Here is a 23,255-nt window from a genome sequence, read left to right as displayed (position 1 = left end):
TTTAAGCAAAAAATCCACTGCACTAATAATACTGGTAGCGCACAACTTTTACAGCAGCTCTTATTCAAAGAAATACATATATATACTTAATTATTCCAAGAATAACTTATCTGAATCTGGAGTTCTTCTTACACAAGTCTGTCACACTTGACTCACGAGCGCCTTCTCCAATATACCGTATTCTGAAGGAATGTGCCAGGGAGTTGACACCTGCCTTGACATATTTTTTTAATACAAGTATAGCACTCGGTGAAGTTCCTGAGGAGTACAAGGAGGGCAAGATTGTGCCACTTCATAAAGGAAATCGAACTCGAGCATCAAACCATAGGCCTGTGTGTCAGGTGTTGTGGTTAAGTTGTTGGAGAAGCTTGTGAGAACTGGAATCCAGAATTGGGTTGACAGCAATTGTATTATCTTTGATGGACAGCATGGATTTGCTAAAGGGATGTCATGTTTTAGTAATCTACTTACTTATTACAATAAATTGACTGCTTCCTTGGACAGAGGAGAAGGATACACAGTAATATACTTGGATTTTGCAAAGGCTTTTGATAGATTACCTTATGATAAGTTGACATTCAAACTAGAGCAGATGGGGTTGGATGTTAGATTAGTGCATTGGATTGGAGACTGATTATCTGATAGGTATCAACAAGTTGTGTATGGGGGAGCGATATCCAGGAAAAGGGAAGTCACTAGTGGAGTGCCTCAGGGGTCTGTTTTGGGGCCATTACTATTTAACTTGCATAGTAATGATACAGGTGAAGATTTGGATGAAGATATTCAGTTGTTGCAGATGATGCAAAGTTGGGACGAACCATAAAGAGTAGTGAAGATGTTGTGCCATTACAAGAAGACTTGAATAAATTGAGTGATTGGGCACAGAAATGGGAATGTGAGTTCAATGTTGCAAAATATAAGGTTTTAAAATTTGGAAAACAAAGATGGGATGCAGAATTTATGCTTAGTGAGGATATATTGTTGGAGGTGGAGGAAATAAGAGATCTGGGGGTGATAGTGGATAAGGATTTGAAATTTAGGGGACACATAGCCAAAATTGTGAAGACAACACAAAGGCTTCTTGGAACGATGTGGAGGACACTGACTTGTAGAAGTAGGGAGATTCTTGTTCCATTGTATAAGACTTTGATTAGGTCACATATGGACTATTGTGCCCAGATTTGGTCACCTGGTTTTCAGAAGGACGAAGAGATGTTGGAAAGGGTCCAAAGGCAACTGACTCGGGTAGTTTCTAACCTCTGGAATGTCGAATATGAGGAAAGATTGAGAAGATGTAATTTGCATAATAGGATCAATGCTGGATAAGTTCTACAGAAAAAAGTGGAAGATAGGGGGAGAACCAGAGGTCATCCCTGGAAACTGTATAAAGAGGGTGTGAGTAGGGGGGATGAGAAGAAGGTTTTTTCGTGCAGAGTTGTCAATGATTAGAATGCCTTGCCTAAGTGTGTGGTGTCTGCAAGGAGTTTGAGTGTGTTTTAGACACGGTATGATGAGCTGTGTGTGTGTGATAAAAGGACCTCCCAGATGAGTCTTTGACTCCATGAGGTCTTGGTGTAATAACATTAATAATAATAATTCTCATGCTTTGTTCCTTTCTTTTCCATTGCACCTCATCTTTCTTTCTTTTTCTTCTCAGCTCTGTTACTCACTAGATGTTTTTTCAGTTGTTCCAGTTCATTCCTTATCCTGTGAAGGATTCCATTTATGATCTCATCATTTCTGACCTTCCACCAATGTACTTTTATCATCAAACTTGCCAATATTCTCATTTTTCTGTCTGCCTTTTGCCAACATTCTCCACTCCACAATCATGCTTTTTACTAATCCCATTCAACCAGTAGTGAATCTTGAAACATTTATTAAAAGGATGTGACTAGTGTCATAACCCAAAAACACATTGTCTTATGCAAACTTGATGATCATATGTCTTCTGATTCTACCAGCAGATCAGAGTTTGAGGTTGCTCTGAAATTTAATATATTTGTTGCTGAACATAATTATAAGCTGTTCTCGGATAATAGGAATTGACCAAGGATGAGCATCTGTTGTAATAGATGTGCTAACAATACCAGAAAATTATACTACTTGTTATATTATTGTTACATGATCATATCACTCCTTTTCTGGCTATCAACCAATTTCTGTAACCCACAAATCACAACTGAGACCCTATTAAACCTTAGATAAATAAATAAAATAAAATAATGGACTGTATCATAGTTGTTATTTTGCCACTGTCAACAAGCTCTATAGTTTCCATAGCCTTCTTAAAAAAATTTAGTTAAGTAAAGATTTACAAAAGCAGAAATCTAGAGCTGATACCATATGAAATCTCATTTCACATAGCATCTTCTCACCAACCTAGTTTTTAGTTTTTTCCAAATTTCGTTTTTTTTGCATGTTACAGCTGTTTCTAGATCAGTGCTTCCATGTAATACACAAGTATGTTCTACTATGGCATAAATGTGTTCAAGTTAGAGGTTAATGGAGTGAAACAGCACTGAGAAAGGATTAAAAATAATCATTAATTCTTCCAAATAATAATAAAAATTATTATTAGTAATTAAAAATTATATTAATAAAAGAATAATAATATTTAAATTCACTTCACTCACTGACACTGTCAGGAAGTACAATATGAGACGTAACACCTAAATGAAATAGTGATTGAACGACTAGAGTCTTAACTAGGTGGGGGTGCTCTCTGTGGGCACCTGTTGGTAGCCTAGAATGTAAACTGGGATCTCAAAGTATTAGTGTTTCCCATATTTTGGAAATTTAATATAACTATATTTATTCAAATTAGGATATTTTCTGAGAGCCTGTCCGGACAATTCAATATGTGTTAAATTGATCGCCAACAATTCATCGTGAGGAGAATTTCTTTCTAGTGAATAATGTTTTCAGTGAATTTTTTCCACGATGAGTCCTGAGATGAATTTTCCCCACGATGAATTGTCCGTTAACCTTCTGAGAACAGCTGCCAATTCCAAAAACAGTCTTTCTCTTCTATATTTAGTCTTTTTCCAGTTGATTCTATGAATTCTATCCAAAGCATGGTCTGCAAAGCCTGATTGACCTTAGTCATTACTGTAGAGGTATTTTTTGTGTTGTTCTATTTTGCAGATGCTGAAAGTTTTTCCCTTGGTTATACTATAAATTAAAAATGCCAAGAAATTATATTCTTGGTTTAATTCTTTATCCAAGTGTAAGCAAACAAAGTTTGCACCTAAAATACTCTGGACTGTCTGGGCAGTCCAGAGTATTTTAGTAATAAGGTGTAACACCTTTTGGCTACTCGTATATGGAAATATGACTTCTGCATTACTTCAACCTTGGTATCACTTCTGAGTCTGGTTCCCACTGATGAGACCTCAATAAAGGTTGAAACCGGTCCTCATAGTGAACCCTTCCCATAATGCATAGCATTATACATGTCTGTAAGGATATGTGCTTTGCATTATGAGATACTAAGGCAAGTGATGTGAAGTCATTAGCTTCTATATACGAGTTGAACAGTCCTGAAGTTACTTCAGGTGCAAACGTTTTGCTTACACTTAATGTATAATTTCTTGGCATCTTTAATTTATAACTTCTATATAGATGTTGGGTGATCTTCCTGTCTGTGCATAGTAGGCTGACTTGCCAGAACTGGCCACTTTATATACCCCAGGTGCTGAGATGGGAGGGAGCTGATTTTTTGTAGAACAGATAAGGGCATTAAGTTTTTGGTGTGGTTTAAAAGCTGTGCAGAAATTGTATTTCTTTAAGATTCTGGCTATGAATTTTCTCATACATAAAGGATGATGATAGCATTGCTAAAATCTTTCTTAAGAGAAAGTTGAGGATTGTGGGAAGGGTTGATTATTATTTTTTTTTGATACTATTGGAACTGTAGCCATTTGATAAAGTGTGGTGTGTATGATTAAGTTCTGCTGTAAGAGAAGACTTATTGGAACAAAGGTTCTTTTAGATAAACTTATACGTTGGTGATACATAACTGTCAATTTTTAGGGAAAGACAACGTATACTGTTATATTAATTAACTTCCTATATTTCGGTAATATTATACTACCATCTTAATGGAACATAAAATTAATGATATATGCATGCAGGCACTAACACTGAACAAATATAGCTGAAGACAACAACTGAAGTCAGTCCTAGAGTCCTAAAAGGTGCCACCTAGTGGGCTAAATTGGGTAGTAGTAGTAGTCTTGGCTGTTGGGCTGATGTTCTAAGAATGCAAGCTTCCCATATTTGGGGCAGTTTTTACCACGAGTTGCCTCAGTCCTGAAGATACTTCAGGCACAGTATCCAAGTGTAAGCAAACAAAGTTTGCTTACACTTGGATGAAGGATTAATCTAAATCTATCTAACCAAGTGGGAAAAAACTTCCAATATCTTTCTCTAAATCCAGAGTAATTTAATAATAAGGTGAAACACCTTTTGTCAACTCGTATAGGTAAATATGACTTCTCCATTATTTCCACCTTAGAATCACCACGTCTGGCTCCCACTGACGAGACCTCAATAAAGGTGGAAACTGGTCTGGATAGTGTGGACAGACTTATGTGTTCGTCGAACATGTTGTTTATTATTTTAACGGTATAATAGAACACAGAAACTAAGTAAATAATTAATTTATTAACTTGATGCTGATATTTCGCTGGTGTTATAACCAGCATCTTCAGAGCACAAAAACACTGTTTGTCACAATACGCGAGACTAAAACAACATGGTGTACTTAAACGAAATTGTAGCAGCAACACAAAGACTAGAGTCCTGATTTTGGCGCCCTCTATCTGAAAAAAAAAACACAAAAGTACTATACAGAAACCCGTATAAATCAGAGAGATTGTTCTTAGAGGCGACAGAAGCTCTAAAACACACTCCAAATCTCAACAAACATGGCTGTATTAACTTGCCGAAGATCTGGGAGACAGTCATATTAAGAAAAAACTAGTACTTTTCTAGGACTCTAGTAATATATGATAGCTTTTTTTTTTTTTTTTTTCAGATAGAGGGCGCCAAAATCAGGACTCTAGTCTTTGTGTTGCTGCTACAATTTTGTTTAAGTACACCATGTTGTTTTAGTCTCGCGTATTGTGACAAACAGTGTTTTTGTGCTCTGAAGATGCTGGTTATAACACCAGCAAAATATCAGCATCAAGTTAATAAATTAATTATTTACTTAGTTTCTGTGTTCTATTATACCGTTAAAATAATAAACAACATGGTCTGGATAGTGGCCCTTCCCTTAATGCATAGCATTATACGTGTCCACAAGGAGATATGCTTTGCATTATAGGAGATACTAAGACAAGTGATGAGAGCGTAGCCCACCTTTACCACGAGTTGCCTCAGTTCTGAAGATACTTCAGGTGCAAACTTTGTTTGCTTACACTTGGATAAAGGATTAAACTAAATTTATTATAGTCTAACCAACTTTCAACGAAATAGCCTATGTTCATGGTAAACTGAAATAGGGCTGAGATATCGGGAGGAAATTTGGCTTGGATGAGGTCCGTATCTTTGAATGGGACATTGATGAATAAGGAAGAGACATCAAAACTGACCATTATGTCAGTGTGTTGGAGTGAGAGGTTTTCTATACTGGCTTTAAAGTGTGCTGAATTTTTTATGCGTGAAGGTGTGTTGCCAGTATATTGTGTGAGCACTCTGGCTAAATGTTTGGCTAATTTGTATGTGGGGGAATCAGTGCCATCTACAGTAGGATGTAATGACACAGTATGGATTTTTGGAAGTCCATTTCTGGGGGATGACCTAGAGTTAAAAGGTTTTAGTTTGTTAGTCACTTCCACAGGCCAAGAAGTGACTAACAAACTAAAACCTTTTAACTGTAGATCCCCACCTTTCCTAGATGCTCTGATTACACACCAGCCTGATGGATCCCTGGCTTTCTCTGTTTACAGAAAACCTACACATACAGATAGATACATTCACCAGCAATCACCCTCCCCTCCCAACAATATGGGATTATAAAAACCCTATATAACAGGGTAAAATTAATCTGTTCAGATAACACAAGCCCTTACCAATGAACTTAACCTTATTCTTGACACCTTTGTAGCCAGTGACTACAACCCCCGATAAAATCCAAAAAATATTAAAACCAATTAACCTCAGTCCCTCCCCTCTCCATAACAGGGACTACTTTGAATCTATCATCATTCCTTATATTTGGGGTACTTCTGAAAAGCTAACAAAAATCCTAAAAAATATGACTCGACAACTTGTTATAAACCATATAAAAATTAGCATCTCTTATCCCCCCCCCAGTACCAGCCACTTCCCCTAGACCTACCTGGAGTATACCAGGTCTCTTGTAGTTGCAAATTGTCTTACCAGGCCAAACAGGCAGGACAGCTAATATCAGGATATCTGAACATAAGGATTATATCCGTTTCCACCAATACAGCCACTCAGGACTTGCTGACCGTGCTTTGCACAACTGCCACAAAATACGGCAGAAGAAAGCTACCTTACTACACTGCAGCAAGTATAAATATAAGAGATTATTCCTGGAATCAGCCTCATCTCTAAAAAAACTCCCCAAACCTCAACAAATTTGGATGCATGAGCCCCCCGAATATGGGAAGCTTGCATTCTTAGAACATCAGCCCAACAGCCAAGATTACTACCCAATTTAGCCCACTAGGTGGTACCTTTTAGGATTCTGTGACCGACTTCAGCCATATTTATTCAGTGTTTTTGCCTGCATACACATATCATTAATTTTATGTTCCCTGAAGATGGTAATGTAACATTACCGAAATATAGGAAGTATAAATATAACAAAATATAACAGTATATGTTGTCTTTCCCTAAAAATTGACAGTTATGGAACAAAGGTTATAGGATCTATTGGTTATTGTTTCTAATGATGTTAAGAGGTGGGCATAATGGGAAAGTTTGTGAATGTATCTGCCTGTGTGACTCGGCTTCTTCTATACTGAAAATACAGGTTACCATTATGTAGAAAGCCTAAACTGTTATTAGTTTTCTTCTACTTTGTAAACTGGATTCTAGGCTGAAGTCTATTGAGGTGAGAGAGAGGAAAGAGTATATGATGTGTCTGGGCCATGAGGCCAAATTGAGACCACATCATCCAATCAACCAGATAGAAGGTTTGAGAGGGACCAAATCGCGTGCTTTTTTTTTTTTTCAAAATATTCCCTAAAAAAATTGGTAAGTGGGGGGGGGGCAGAGGGGAGAACCCATAGAGGTAACCTCTATCTGTTTATAAATTTTCTGCTTCTAAGAGAAATAATGGTTAAAGATGGCAAAGGGAAAGGTGTCACTGATGTAAGGAGGAAAACCTTTTTTGTTTTACAAGTGATAAGGTATTATTTAAGTGAATATTAGTGAACAGTGAGGTGATATCAAAGCTGACCAAAATATCTGTATTATTTAACATTAAATTCTCAATTAGGAGCTTTAAAAGGTATAGAGTTTTTTTTTTTTTTAATATATATATATAGGAAGTGGTGTGAGGAGTGATAAGAGAGCTTGCTAAATGTTTTAGTAATTTATAGCATGGGGATTCTGTAGCAGCTACTTGTGGGAGAATTGACTTTGTATATTTTTGGTAATCCATATATCGGGAGAGGGAGAGACGTGAACTGAAGGGTTCGAGTTTTTTTTTTGTGATCGCAAGAGGCCATAGGAAGAAACTTTTTTGACACACTTTTCAATTTTTTGATGTGAGGTTTGGTGGGATCACAATCTAAAGGTCTGCAAGTGGAGCAGTCTCTGAGAAGGAACCGCTCCACTTGCCATTTTTGTATTGTATTGTATTTTCTGGTATTAAGAATAACAGTAGCTATGGAAACGGTGATTTCATTTTCTGCTAGTTGAAATTGTTTTGGCTTTTTTAAGATGAAGAGCTACGGTCTTCTGGATTGGCCAAATTGAGATAAACCACAGTGAATCAGATAAGCAGAAAGGTCGGTGGAGATTCTCTCCTTTATAGAACCCAGAGAAAATGAAATCTTGCAGAAAGTGAAGGCCACTTGAAAACAATAAACCTAAGTATCTTAGGAATGTGTTTGGAAATGGCCTGGAATGGCTATATGAGAGAAAGAATACAGAATTTCTATAGTGGTTTACAACTTTATTAATGAAAAGCTTGTTATAACCATAAGGGAATACAGTGGAATTGATGTGTTACATTTTCTTCATCAGAGCATATGTGGAGCAAAGGGATTTGGCTGTGTGGATGAGAGATCTTATGCCACCAGATTTTTGACAATAATGATTGGTAAGACTATGTTTTTTTAAAGACTGAATTAGGAGATCTAAGAAACAATATAGTTGTTATTTTCTATTCTTGATATAAATTGTATTCTAGGATTAATGTCATTGATCTTAGTTTATAATAAATTTAGTTTAATCCTTTATCCAAGTGTGAGCAAACAAAGTTTGCGCCTGAAAGTATCTTCAGGACTGGGGTAAGGTGGTACAACACCAGGGCACTCCTTGCAAAGGTGGAGCAAGCTACCAACACCCCTATCTCAGTATCTTCCAAGATCTTAGTTCAGTTAAAAGAACCTTGCCAAAAAGCAGAATATTATCCACTTATCTGTATCAAATTGAAGGCATAGGATGAATATTTTGAAGAATTTGTTGTTCAGAATGTTCTGTGAAGTAATTAGCAAGCATAGAGAAAAGTGAACTTTTCATAACTGTACTCTCTATTTGCTGGTGAAACATTCTGACAAGTGAAATAACTGAATGAATAACAGCCAAACCAAACAATCTATATCAGTTCAGTTGTTTGACTGTTAGGAAAATCTCACTGAGTAATTCCAAGGTTTCTTCTAAAGCAATGTTCATAAAGAGGGAAATGATTTTTAATAAATTTAAACGAATCAATCAATCTCTAGAGACAGGACAAACTTCTCAAAAATCTGATATCTTATTTTTGAAATTTCGACCATTTTTTAAGTAAGCAGAGGATTTGCCACTGAATGAGGATAATAAGATGGAAAGATGCTTGGTGAGCTTGTAGATACAATGACCAGTGCAGTCTCCTGTGAGCTTAATCGAATGTCCTGAATCTTAGACTGACTGGTTTTCCTTTTCAATTTTTTCCGGCCATAGGTGAACTTTGTAAGCATTGCCCACAAAGTATTCCTGGTGAGATTTTTACAGAGTAGTTCACCATTGCTTTCCCCAACCCCCAGTTTTATCTGGGCTTGGGACCGGCATATGGCTGGGACGTATTCATGACTGTAATCCATGTGTGTTCACAGGGAAAGTTTGCCTGTTCTGGGAGACAAAAAAACATGGGTTTCCTGGTGAAAAAACCCCCACCTCTGTATGAGACTGGCTAAATTCACCTTTAGTCGAAAGAAACCAGATAAAGGTTCCTCATGTTACTGACGGGAATCGAACCCAGGTCTTTCCGACCAAAGGGCCTCATCTATACTGACTGAGCTACAGAGGCTCAGCTGAATGAGGATAACGAGGAACCTTTATCTGGTCAAATTCCTTCAGATGACCTGGGGTCATCTAAAGGAATTTGATAAAAATTCCTTTAGATGACCCCAGGTTTTCATTGTGATGTGTTTCTGGTTTTCATTGTGATGTGGAAACTTTGGACCAGAAGGTCCAAAGATGAGTAAATAAGGCAATATCAGGACTCTTGAATATTAGTAATGGAGAAAAGTTGAGGAATGTAAATTACAGAGTTCCATGGATATGTGAAAAAGAGGTGAGATTATAGATGTGTTCAAGTTATTCAGTGCATTTTATGAGGTTTATAAAATTGCTAGTTAAGTGGAACTTACACTGCAAGTCTGCTGAATCCTTGGAAGTTACTATAATAAAAATAATTATTATTATATGCACATATGCATTATCATTCACAGGATGCATTGTTGCTATGAAAAGAATAATGTCCTGCCTAGTTCAGATGTTTGCACATCTGATTTAATTAAGGCATTCGTTTTTATTATATTGGGTAAGCGTATTTAACACTAACTGCCTTAATTTTTATATGTAATAATTGTATACAATATAGGACATCACAGTTGCTGCCAGAGCACATGATAACCTTCATTTGATGAAAGACAAGACATGATTTTTATTTTCTTTGCTTCTCAACATCTTTGAAATGTTCTGTTATTTAACATTTCAAAAACTGCCTTAATTTCTATATGTAATTCTAGATGATATAGGCCAGGCGTGGCCAACATCATTCTCTACGAGGGCCAATATATGATGAGTGGTAGCGTCACGGGCTGCACACATGTATTGACTTACTATATTTGTTAAATCATTTTACTACTTGGAGAACAATATAAACCACTTGAAACTGATCACTGTAACCAGATCAGAGCAAGTGACTTTCAATGATGCATTACTCTGAAGTGCATAGAAATCTACCACTCCCACTACTACAACTCGCACAGAGAAGCAGTAGATTTTATAAATTGAGATTTAAATTTAAATTAAAGATTTATAAATTTTATAAAAAAAATTTATAAATCTTTTTAAAGCAATTGTGATTCCGTGTTGAGAATATAAAGTGTTTCCATCATCAGAAATAATGAATATAACTAGTATATCAATCAGAAAATCTGTGGTTGAAATTAATACTAAATTTATAATACATATAATTTAATATAGTTTTTATCCTGCCGCAGGCCTGCTGTTGGCCACCTATGATATAGGCCATCTCAGATTGCTGCCAGAGCATGAAAGATGACCTGACTTATATTCTCTCTCCTTCTCAACAACTTTGAAATGTTCTGCTATGCAAATTTTTCCAGAACATGATGTTTATTCTGTATATACCACATAAGGACTAGATTTTGTGAATTTTTTTTTTTTTTAAAGGAAGGAGGATGTGGAAATTTAAGTGGACCTAAAAATGAAAGAGACTTTGCTTAGGAAGGGAATGAAGGCTACCTATATTTCTTGCAGCTTTGGTATGTTGCAATTTTAACAAGCATGGCAAATTTATGGGAGTGTTTTCCATCCTTGAGCTCCTGTTTGTCCTGGCTGTTTGAGGATTAATTGGGAATCAGTTTCAGGATGTTTTTATTTTTTGAATTTATAACCATTTATGATATGATTATACTAAGGATGTCTGTTTCGTTAATCAGATTTCTTCATCACGTGATGTATATATATCCTGTCACAGAACTATAGGAAACTAGCACATACTGGAAGATACCTCCATGCTACATACCACCCTCACCCAGGAGAAAAAAAGAGGTATAATTAGAAACCTATGTTCCTAATTATACATTTCATGCAGCGAAACTTATGTTTCGCTGCATGAAATGCAAACAAACCTTCTTGTGCTGCAAGACATTTACTTTTGTCAGTTAATTTTCCTTTTAAATTTTTCATCAAAAATGATGTAACATCTTAACTTGGACTGCGAGCAGCGGCTGCATCTGGGCAGCAACAAAGTTACTTTGTCTACCATACCATTGTTTTGTGCTTCTTATGCCAGTCTTTTAGTAATTGTGAAAGTTAAAGCAAGTATATATTGTGAGTGGTGATATTTCATCCAGATTTTATCATGCTGAAAAGGAAGTGTAGTTTCACTTGGGATTTAAAAGAAGAATATCCTGTCTTAAAAGACAATGAAACTACAAACAAGTTGCAATGTAATGTGTCACACGTTTCTAATTATACCTCTTTTTTCTCCTGGGTGAGGATGGTATGTAGCATGGCGGTATCTTCCAGTATATGCTAGTTTCCTATAGTTCTGCAGCTTCCCATACACAGCATTAATGTACTGTTAGGATGAACAACCAACCTCTCGTGTATGGCTCAACATAACAAAAGTGTATATAAGTTTGTTCTAGTCAGAGACATCCCCCCCCCAAAAAAAAAAGGAAAATCTAGACATGAGCAAGACCTGTTATGTTCTGCTGTAAAACACATCCAGGCAATTTTTTTTTGTGTCATTTTGCGTTTTTTTCAATTGAACATGGAGGGCATTCTGATATAAAACAGCATTTGACGAAGAAAAAACATAAATTGGCAGCCGCTGCTCGCAGTCCAAGTTAAGATGTTACATCATTTTTCGTGAAAAATTTAAAAGGAAAATTAACTGACAAAAGTAAATGTCTTGCAGCACAAGAAGGTTTGTTTGCATTTCATGCAGCGAAACATAACCTTTCTTTGAGGTCAATGGACTTCACCTCTGCAATAGTGAGAAATTTACATGTGGGCATACAAAGTGCCAATCAATTTTAGTGAATGTCCTAGCATCTTACACAATGTGAGAAATAGCAGTTGAATTGAAACAAGCCAAATATGTGTCAGTTATGGTAGACACATCAAACCACAGAAATTTGAAGTTGGTGCCTGTCTTTGTTTGGTACTTAATCCCGAATAAAGGTATTCAGGTTAAAGTGATAGATTTTCAGAACATAACAGTAGAATTGCTTGCAAATCATATATTGGATATTTTGCAGAAACAGGAACTGACTGAGAAAATTAATGCATTTTCTTCAGATAACTGCACCACCAACTTCGGTGGATACAAACTAGGTGGTTCCAACAATGTATTTTCAAGACTTAACAGAAGCTTAAAAATGAACATTCATGCTATTGGCTGTGCTGCTCATGTTGTTCATAATGGTGTACAGACAAGTGCTGATATTTTGAATAGGATTATTGACATGTATGATGGACTCAGATCTTACTTTTTATCACAAGATAAATGCCCTACATTGTTGAAATCATTTTTCTGTAACCAACAATCAAGACTTTGGCTCCATTTCATGCAAAGCCAGCTGAAAATATTCTCAGCAACAATAATGAAAATAGAAAGGGAAAACATTTCAGCAACTCACGTGGTAGAAGAATTGGAATTGCTCAGACAGAAAATTACAAATAGGAAAGCTGGGAACTTTCAAACATTTAAAATGTCATTAATTATTTCAGAGTTAAAATTATACATTTTTGGTCGTTTTATAATAGAAATACAATTTTATTAATACAGACCAGTATTTATATTTATATAAACCTACCAGTATATGCTGGCGAAACTGGTAGGTTTGAATAAATGTTTTTATTGTAAAATACTGGTCTGTATTAATAAAATTGTATTTCTATTTCAGAGTTCAAAAATGAAGGCATCTTTGATGAAAAAGAATTTTTAGACACTACACATTTATTTTATGATACTTTCCTTGAATATTTAAGCAAATGGACTTATCATTTCCAGCCATTGAAAGCATTTCACTGGATTAAGTTGCAAACTCCACTAACTTGGGCTGAAGATGCAAGCAGCCTAAAAGCAATCAGTGATGTTGACAGCAAAATATTCAATATTGTTGATGAAGATGAAATCAGCCATATAAATAATGTTGTGAACTCCAAGATGGAAGAACACAAATGCTGAAGTGGACAAAAAGTGGTGTGACGTGCTACAAGAAAAAAACATCCACTACAAAAACATACCGCCAGTTGTTGTGTTTGTTATGGCAATCCCAGGAACAAATATTATTATTATTATATAACACCTCCAGGGAATCCAAAGACTCATCGAGGGAGGGCACCCACTCTACACCCCTCCATCTTCACCACTCCCCCAGCCACAACTACCTTCATCATCTACCACTGACCACATAGTAATTTCACAAACAAACATCCATGCCCATGGCTGGATTTGAACTCGCAGCCTTTTGGCTGGAGAGCGGAAAATCTAACCACTCAGCCACCCAGGCCTGCAGCTGTAGAGAGAATTTTTTTCTCTCATGAGTTCTTTGTGGTCTGCTGAAAAGAACCACTTCAGCACCCAAGACTATGAAAGCAATAATTATGATCAAGGTACACTTTGACATTTCGTAACATATTGACTTTTATGAGTGCATCTCGAAAGAACCAATACTTTTGGAAGAAATAATGTCTCATATAAATATAATAATAATTATAATGCACGCTTCAGTCCTGTGTTCTGTAATTATAATTATATGTTATTCCATTTTTATGTATAGCATACCAGAAGTGTCCAATTTTTGTCCCTTTTTTAATAGCCAAAAAATTCAAAATGTCCCTTTTTTTTGTTTTGAAAATCTTGTCACTTAGTGTAAAATGTACTGTCTCATCATCATTTGAACAGTTTGATGGTATCTGGAGAAGGAGAGTGTTTCTGTAAAAGATGTTTGTGACAAATGTTCCCAGATAAGCTTCTAGTAAGTTTGGTAGCTTTATGGTGCATGATGCAACAGTATAAATCTCCCATGGTACACATGCTGGCCACTGAATATTTAATATGTGTTGGACCTCCTTTAGCCCGAATTATAGCATCACAAGATATTGGATTGCATCTACAACATACTAGACATTTCCTTTAACTGGTTCATATTTCTGGAAGAGGACTTTGCACCTGGATCTGTTTTTCTGACATGTCCCATACATTCTCATTGGGTTCAGATCTGAGCTTTGGCCAGGGAAGATGGTGGAAATCGCTATCTTGTTCGCTGAATCACTGCTGAACAATTCTTGTGTGATGGACAGTAACATTGTTGTCCATGAAACACCATTACCTGCTGGATAAAAAGTCGACATTGCAAGGCTGAAGCTGTGGCCAAAATAGCACACAAAAGTTGAGGATTCCCCTATCTGGAAGTCCATGGGATTGTGTGTGTGTGTGGGGGGGGGGGATCATGAGAAGTAGAGTAGTGATTATAGGAAGTAAAGATGTATGGGGGGGGGGGAAGAATAACGAAAACAGTCAGGAGGAACCAGATGCACTCAAAAGAACTCAAGATTGCATTCCTTTAGGAATACTTCATGGGGAAGGCTCTTCCACAGAACTAAGATGACTTGAAGTAGCAGATCTAGTATTATTTCAGCTGTAAAAGGGAATTGAGCAACTGTTTGTGTTCCTGTAGGTTTAGCAGAAATGGAGGCATAATAGATTCCAATTCTGCTGAATAGGAACTGTGGAAATATCTGTAAAAGAGACAGTGTGGAAACTGACCATCTGACAGTGGATGAAGAGAGTCTGTGAGAGAGAGGAACTGTCAGTCAACATGAACTGCTCTCTAGAACTGCATGAAGAATTTTTAAAGAGGTCTTAGGTGCACTATCCCAAATATGAGAGAGAGCAGTGTTTCAAGGTTCAGTGGATTTGAGATTTATGCAGAAGTAGTAAGCAGCTGGACATAGGAGAAGTACTGTCTTAAGAGAAAAAGGATGCCAAATTTTTTGGTAGCTGAAGAAGCTACAGAAATTATGTGATTATACCAGTAAAGGCTAGGAGTAAGTCACTTCAAGAAGAGAGATCTGGTCTTAAATGTTAAGCTGAGCAATATATCAATGGTAAGTTGATAAGAACTTTTTTTTTTAAAAAGAAAACAGTCAGAACTGTTTTGTGAACTACATTGTATAGGATTAATATCATAGAGATGAGCACTGCAATGTTTGTTATATAAGTAGGATGAGTGGAGAGTCTATCATCAACAAAACTGTGAATAAGGTTTTAGATCAGTGAAAGTAGATCAGGTCTTTTATAGGAAGAAGATGGGTGAAATAACAGAGTCTTGAGGAACACCTGTATTAAAATATAAAGAGAGAACACTTTCCACTGTTAAGTGTAGTGAATGAAGAAAAAAATGGTAGACAATAAGATGGCATTTGCTGAGAAGTCATCAATTCCAGACCATTTAAAATGCTTTGGAAATGTCAATTGCTACAGCACAGATTTCTCCAGACCTCTTTCATACCATGTGTCCAAAGGGTGTAAGAATGGGGGAGGGGTCAGAAGATCAAGATCTGCTGATGCTGATTTGAAAATCCATCTTAGCAGTTGTTGATTAGTTGACAGTTCTCCAGATGTGGAAAAAGTTGACTATTGATAACCTCCATTATTATAGACAACACTACTGGGGTGAGAGCAATAGGTAAATAGTTTGATGAAATACACTTATCTTTTTTATTTAATTGACTGTAAGATGGATTACAGCTGAGTATAATATAGTGTATAGATGATAACGAACAGTTGTTAGTTCAGGAGCACAACTGGTGGGATTCCATTACGACTAGAAGCCTTTTTTTTTTTTTGGTATCCAAGTTGTACAAGAGTTTTCTGTCTGTCTTTAACACAGTTTCAGGAGGCATGTGATGAAATGCTCCACTTGAAGAAGTGGCATCTTCTGCCTCAAAAATTGCCATGCATTGTCCGGAGAACTGAAATGTGACTGGGAAGAACAAACAGTAGTTGTGGTAAGCTCTGTAACTGTCAGGAGAAGATTCATTTAACAGGGACTGGTAGCCAGGTGCAATTGGTGCCAGATGAATTCCTGATCAGTGGAAAAGAGTACTTTTTTCTGATGAGAAAAAGTTTAACCTGCAAGGTGCTGATGGCAGACAGACAGACAGTTCGAAGACAATCAGGGAAAAATTCAACATCCTCCATAAGGATATTAGGGAAGATGAAATCAAGCATGTGTCTGACCGCCCCTGTGATAAATGAACATATGTACAGTAATGATTATGCAATGCTGAATGGGATTTCACAAGTCTCTGATTTGAATGGGTTGGTAATGACATTACACAAGGGTAACTATGGGTACAAAAGAATGTTGAACTGCATGTACACGAATGCAAGAAGTATCAGGAATAAAGGTGAGGAACTTTTGGCATTGGTAAGCTCAACTTGGCCAAAAAATTATAGGCATCACTGACACTTGGTTGACTGAAAAGGATATAGTTACAGGGAATAGAATGTAAAGTGTATTGTATTTTCAGGGAGGATAACAGGACAGGAGGTGGGGTATTGCTCGTTGTAGCTGCAGAATTACAACCAACAAAATTAGAAGTTATTAAAGAGGATATTAAGTTTGAGGGAGATGGTTAATTTTAGGCTGTCTGGTATGAAATAGGAGCAAATAGGACAAAAAATGTTGTTGAGTGCTGCTATAGACCAGAAGTTCCACAGGAAGATACCATCTATTGGCAAATCAGCACAATGAGCGTAGGCCGAACAACTATTATGGAAGACTTTAACTCTTTAACTATGGGGACATCATTTGGAAGGAGGAAAGGGGACATAGCAAATGGAAGTGGGATTTATACAGTACAGTTGCTAAGGGATAATTATATGAACCAACATGTTATAGAGGAGACAAGGGGTTTGAGGGTGTTGGATCTGACAATAGCATCAAAAGATGTAACTATAACCAAAGTAGACACTCTGCCTCAAATAGGGGAGAGAGACCATGCAGTCTTTTTCTGGTAAGTTGCCAAACACATGGAGTTCTCTGTTAATAAGGGGGGTTTTGGTCAATTATAAGGATGGTGATTATGAGAGACTTGAGAGTCATCTTGAAACAGCACCATGGCTTGAGAAGCTACAAGGAAAGAATGTCAGTAGTACATGGCAAGTGGTCAGAGATTGCTTGAGGGGAGAAGTATAAGACTGCATGCCCAAGGTAAGTAGGATAAACCAAGTTGGAATTATGTGAATGAGTAGGAGTATATAGCAAGAGCTACAAAAAAATAAGAAAACATTGTGGAGGAAATATAAAGAAAAAAGTGATCAGCATACTCATGAGTAGTACAAAGCGCAAGCAAGAAGGGTGACTAGCATGGTAAGGAAGGTCAAATTAGACTATGAGAGAGAATTAGCCAAACAGGCCAAAGTATACCCAAAAGAGTTTTTTCATTATGTAGCAAATAAGAGGAAAACTGACTATGGTAGAATGACTTTAAACAATGCTCATGGTAGGAAGGTGACTGAACCAAAAGAAATTGTTGAGTTGCTGAGTGATCATTTTGCAAAGGTGTATCATCCAGGCAGGTGATTTTACAGTTTCTGATGTTAGATGCTTATCAACATTGAAGTAGATGAACAGGAGGTGTTCAGCATATTAAAAAATATAAATTGAACACAGTGGGAGTGGATGGCATATCAGCCTGTGTACTATGTGAATGTGCAAGAGAATTGGCATTGCCTCTGATGAAGTTGTTCAATCTAAGTCTCATCTTCGGCAAGATTCCAAGAGTGTGAAATAATACCATTGCATCAAGATGGCTCGCTCCAAGACAGAGGTAGCAAACTACAGACAAATTAATATATCGGGAATAGTTGTTTAAGTATTGGAAAAGTTGGTGATAGTAAAATACCAACAGTGGGTGGATAGGGATACGATACTGTATGGTGGGCAGCATGGCTTTCTAAAGGGTTGGTCCTGCCTTAATAACTTATTCACATTTTATAATAAAGTGACTGCAGAATTGGCTAAAGGTTTGCGGGTTACACAGTTTAGTTGTTAGGCAGAACAGAGATGACATGATAGAAACTTTTAAGTTATTAAAGAGGTTTTATAAAATTGATGCAAGTGAAAATTTTCAATATATAACATGGCTACATCATGATACTGCTCAACTTTGCCAAGACATTTGATGGAATACCACATGGGAAACTATTACAAAAACTGGAGAGGATGGGTATGAGACTAGTAACATGGACTGGGGGGTAGCTGACAGGCAGACACCAAAGAGTTGTATATGGTGGAGTAGAGTCTAGGAGAATGATGGTGACTTGTAGAGTAAGGCCACTACTCTTTCATTTGTATTTCAGTTGTTTGCTGGTGATGTAGATATCCTGCAGGATAATTTAAATAAATTGGCATTGTGGGCAAAGAATAGTGATTGTCAATGTAATGTTGCAAAACGTAAGGTTATGCACTTCACATTGAAAAGGTTGCATATGATGTATCATATTAGTGGTATTGGTTTGCAGGAAATTGATGAGGCTAGGAACCTGGGGATAATGGTGGACAAAGAGTTTTAAAGTTCAGAGGGCATATTGCAAAAGTTGTAAAATAGCTCAGCAAATTACTTTGATGTTGAAAAACACACTAACAAGTACAGATAAGGAAGTTATTATCCCTCTTTATGAAGCTATGATTCGGCCACATCTTGACTACTGCGCACAGATTTGGTCGCCTGGGTTTCTTGGGGACCAGGAGGTAGTCAAAAAAGATTCAGTGATGAGGGACTAAAATGGTGACAAGTCTGTGGAATACTCCCTATGAGGATAGGTTGAAGGTTTGTGGGTTACACAGTTTAGCTGATAGATGGAAAAGAAGGGACATGATAGAAATTTTTAAGATATTAAAGAGGTTTTATAGAATTGATGCAAGTGAAATTTTTCAATATATGACAAATAGTCAGAGAACTAAGGGCCATCCATGGAAGTTGTGTAAGAGTGTGGTTAGTACAGGTGTGTGGACCAGATTTTTTGTGTCGAGAGTGGTGAGTGAGTGGTATGGATTTCTAGAATTGGTTGTGAGTTCCCTGACGGTGAATAAATTCAAGGAGAGGTATGATAGGATTTTTTTGTATGATGGTTGATTTGAGTCTTCTGCAACAAGTGTCCATACTCCATGGAGATACCGTAAATAACAACAATAATTATTATTATCCCATTTTAAATAGGCATTCAAATTTAACTACCAAAAAAACATTTTTACAGCAGGCAATGCAGTTTCTATCAACGTGTATGTATAATGTATTACGGATGGGTCAAGTGTATTATTATGCCATTTATGTTAACCTGATTTGATATTTGAATTGATAATAGAATCCATACTGGTGATTGATGGGTCACCAGAATTGTGAAGAGATGGACTGTTAATTGCTACTAGTTATCCTCACCTGCAGAACTAACAGAGGGTTTCTGTACTCTGTATGGAAAAACACTTTCATTGACTAACAAAAATTCTAACAAATTTGGTTTACAAGCCACCATCTGATCTGTATGTAAATTATTATTTTTAATTTTTTGTGACTTTATTGTCTTCTCTTTCCTTGCTTGTATTTTGTACCCAAGTCCCTTGCTGTTTATATCATTTTAATGAATTTGATGCCTAGATGAGATGAGAATCAAAGAATGCAACTGATGTATGCTTTTTGTTACATATGTATGTATCATTTTGTATAAAACAAAAATTTATTAACAAAATATTTTCATAAAAAAGGTGTGTGTATATATTGGTTGGCGAGCAGGTATCCTATCCACTTGCTGACGAAGCCAGCAAATGTTACATAAATATTATAGAATGAGTTGCATACGTTTGTCTGTTTAAATATGTAAATAAAAACTATATATATATATATATATATATATATATATATATATATATATATATATATATATATATATATATATAAAACTAACAATTATACTTCTCTGTTTAGGTGCCTATACAAATCATCTCTTCCTCTTGCGATTGGATTTAACTTCTTTTGATCAAATTCCTGATTCCTTTAGTAATATCATTGAAGTTGAATTTACAATGCCAGCAACTACAGTGTCACATACTACTGTTCGTTCCATTTCTGTCACAAATTCTGCTCCACCAGAGAAGTATGTTCGTTATATTGCCAAACATGAATACAGAGTAGAACTTGAATTTGGTTCGGGGCCTTCTGAAAGTGAATATGTAGCTGCAACAGTTGGTGCAACACCACCACCACCAGATTCTTCCCCAAAAGTTTTACCTAGTGAAGTTGAAGAAGGCAGTGATGATGATGACGATGATGATGATGATAGTGACTGAGTATTCTTTCCACAGATCCTGAATTGTCCTTATTAAAACTGTATGAAGATCTTTGAGTTATGTGATATGTTACAGAATCAATGCCACACCATTACTTGCTTTCTGAGTGTTACACGAAGGCAATAATATATATTTCTGTGTATATCTAATAAAACTGACCTTTTCACTCATTGGTATTGATTCAACATTTCATTCGTCATGGATTATTGCATTATCTAACTGCTAAATGTGTGGTCGTTGTTATTGCAGTGACAGAAGAACATTATATCTGCTTCCGTTTCTGAAAATTTGAAGTGATAAGGGGAAAAAAAGTAGCTTTGCATTAGAATGCCTTGGAATAGGGAAAAAAAACTCTGCAAAATAATTTCATAAAACAGATGAATACAAGTGTTCTGAAATTGTCATACTGTTGTTGTTATATGGCATGCTTTATACAAATATGGACTAATCATTGTGCAGTATTTAATGATATTGAAGATATCAGTGAAAAAGTAGGAGCACACAGAAAGAAATTATAAGAGCAAATGGCAGCATTTCCTAAGTTCTTTGTGTTGCCTTAATGCTGACATCTACAAAATACAAGGAAAAACAGAATTATGTAAATGTTCTAGTCATAGAATCACTGTCTTTTCACTACTAGTGTGTGTGTGTGTAAACAAAGTTGCCTCATTTCTTATCATTCTAGTCAATATTTATGTGATATATGCACACATATATGAAATATCTGTGAAAAATGGAATTACTAAATTTTAACAACTTGGGTAAGTTGTATTAAAGAAATTGATAATATGATGCATTGTATTTTTATTAAAACTCGGGGCCAGATTTATACATCACATGCCTGGCACTCATTATAATCTTCAGCCTATCCTATTTCCTATTTGGAAATCAAATCCCATTGTGCTATATACAGTATATTTTAAGAATGAATTACTTTGTATATCAAATTATGATTTCAAAAATGGTTACAAATAGAAAATGAATTTCCTTTGATTATATTTGTTAGTTATTTGAAATTTAAAATTTTGAAATGCAATTATATTGAATGCTCCATTTTTCCTTTTTTGTTGTTTTGAAATGTGTGTACTAGTTTGTATTAGTAATTGAAGAATTATCTTCCACTCATTTTATTAATTCATTTAAATGGAATAAAGTAGATAACAGTAAAATAAATATTTTTATTTTGCAGTATTGAAACTAGCTACCAAAGAATTTTGCATTTAGCTGAAATGTGTCACTTTATGAATAAAATTTGTGGAACTACACACACACACAAGAACTAGTTATTCTGTCATTTCACTAGCTATATAGTTGACATCATCAGAGAAAGAATTATAAAATCTAACATTTAACACTGCAAAATCAGGGAGAAAGCAGCATTGTGCGCAAATAAATATGCTATATTATTACTTAAATATAAAGAGCCAATAGGCTTCATTTTGGCGATATAAACATTATTTAAATTAAGGGAAATTAAACCCCACATTGTTTTAAAACCGAATAAGAAACTCAAGGATTGGAATCAAAGAGTTTCATGCCGAATATAGTATACTAAACTATAAAAGTATCGGCGACTACTAGCATGAGCTAATCCACATAATCCAAGTACCTAGTACAAACTCAGGCAACTCGTAGCAAAGGTGGAGAAAGTTCTGATCGCTATTCTTAGTATTTTCCATAATGTAAAACCCATCTCCTGGGAGATGTATGATGTTATACATTATGGTGGGAGGTCACTACCCAGACCTTTATTGAGGCTTCATCAGTGAGTAGCTAGACCAAAATAATACCAAGGGTATAGCGAAAAGAACTTATATACTCTGCTATACGAGTTGTCAAAAAGGTACATCCATTAAGTTACTTAAATATTAAGAGCCAATAGGCTTCATTTCGGCAATGTAAACATTATTTAAATTAAGGGGAATTAAATCCCACATTGTTTTAAAACCGAATTAGTTTTTATAAGCAACTCGTATAGCAGAGTATATAAGTTCTTTTCGCTATACCCTTGGTATTATTTTGGTCTAGCTACTCACTGATGAAGCCTCAATAAAGGCTGAAACCGGTCTGGGTAGTGACCTCCCACCATAACGTATAACATCATACATCTCCCAGGAGATGGGTTTTACATTATGGAAAATACTAAGAATAGAGATCAGAACTTTCTCCACCTTTGCTACGAGTTGCCCGAGTTTGTACTACGTACTTGGACTACGTGCATTAGCTCATGCTAGTAGTCGCCGATACTTTTATAGTTTACTATACTATATTCGGCATGAAACTCTTTGATTCAGATCCTTGAGTTTCTTATTCAGTTTTAAAACAATGTGGGATTTAATTCCCCTTAATTTAAATAATACTATATTATGCATTGTATGTTTTATTACTTTATATTACTAAATTCTGTCCCTTGGCTCAACTTAGTACCTACAATAGTTTTGTTTAGGAGGACAGACTAAATTTTCGTGATATTAAGTGAATTATTCAGAGAGACATCAGACTTTAAGAGAAGTTTAATCTTGCAGAACATTCTATAGTATTTGACTGCAAAATAAATTGCAAGTCTATTAAAAATGTCTATAATCTTAAGGAATGTCGAAAATTCATAACATATCACAAGATTTTGTTATTTCTTGTGTGTAGCTTCTACAAATTTTATTTTACAGC

General features: G+C 35.9%; 1 protein-coding gene across 1 annotated transcript in view; it reads left to right on the top strand.

The window, feature by feature from the left end:
• The window catches only part of LOC150102730 (uncharacterized), a 326,709-nt gene extending 304,473 nt beyond the window's left edge, over nucleotides 1–22,236 (top strand). The window contains exon 9 of the mRNA XM_090398982.1: nucleotides 20,227–22,236. Coding sequence (XP_090255108.1) covers nucleotides 20,227–20,588 — 362 coding nt within the window. The 3' untranslated portion in view covers nucleotides 20,589–22,236. The remainder of the gene's footprint in view (nucleotides 1–20,226) is intronic.
• Nucleotides 22,237–23,255: the final 1,019 nt, after the last annotated feature.

This window comes from Typopeltis vanoorti, chromosome 10, assembly GCF_054136105.1.
Source record: "Typopeltis vanoorti isolate ZY-2024b chromosome 10, IOZ_Tvanoo_1.0, whole genome shotgun sequence".
In the NCBI taxonomy this organism is placed as follows: domain Eukaryota; kingdom Metazoa; phylum Arthropoda; class Arachnida; order Uropygi; family Thelyphonidae; genus Typopeltis; species Typopeltis vanoorti.
The sequence above is the reverse complement of the archived record's forward strand: the minus strand, read 5'-3'. Positions and strand labels throughout refer to the sequence as shown.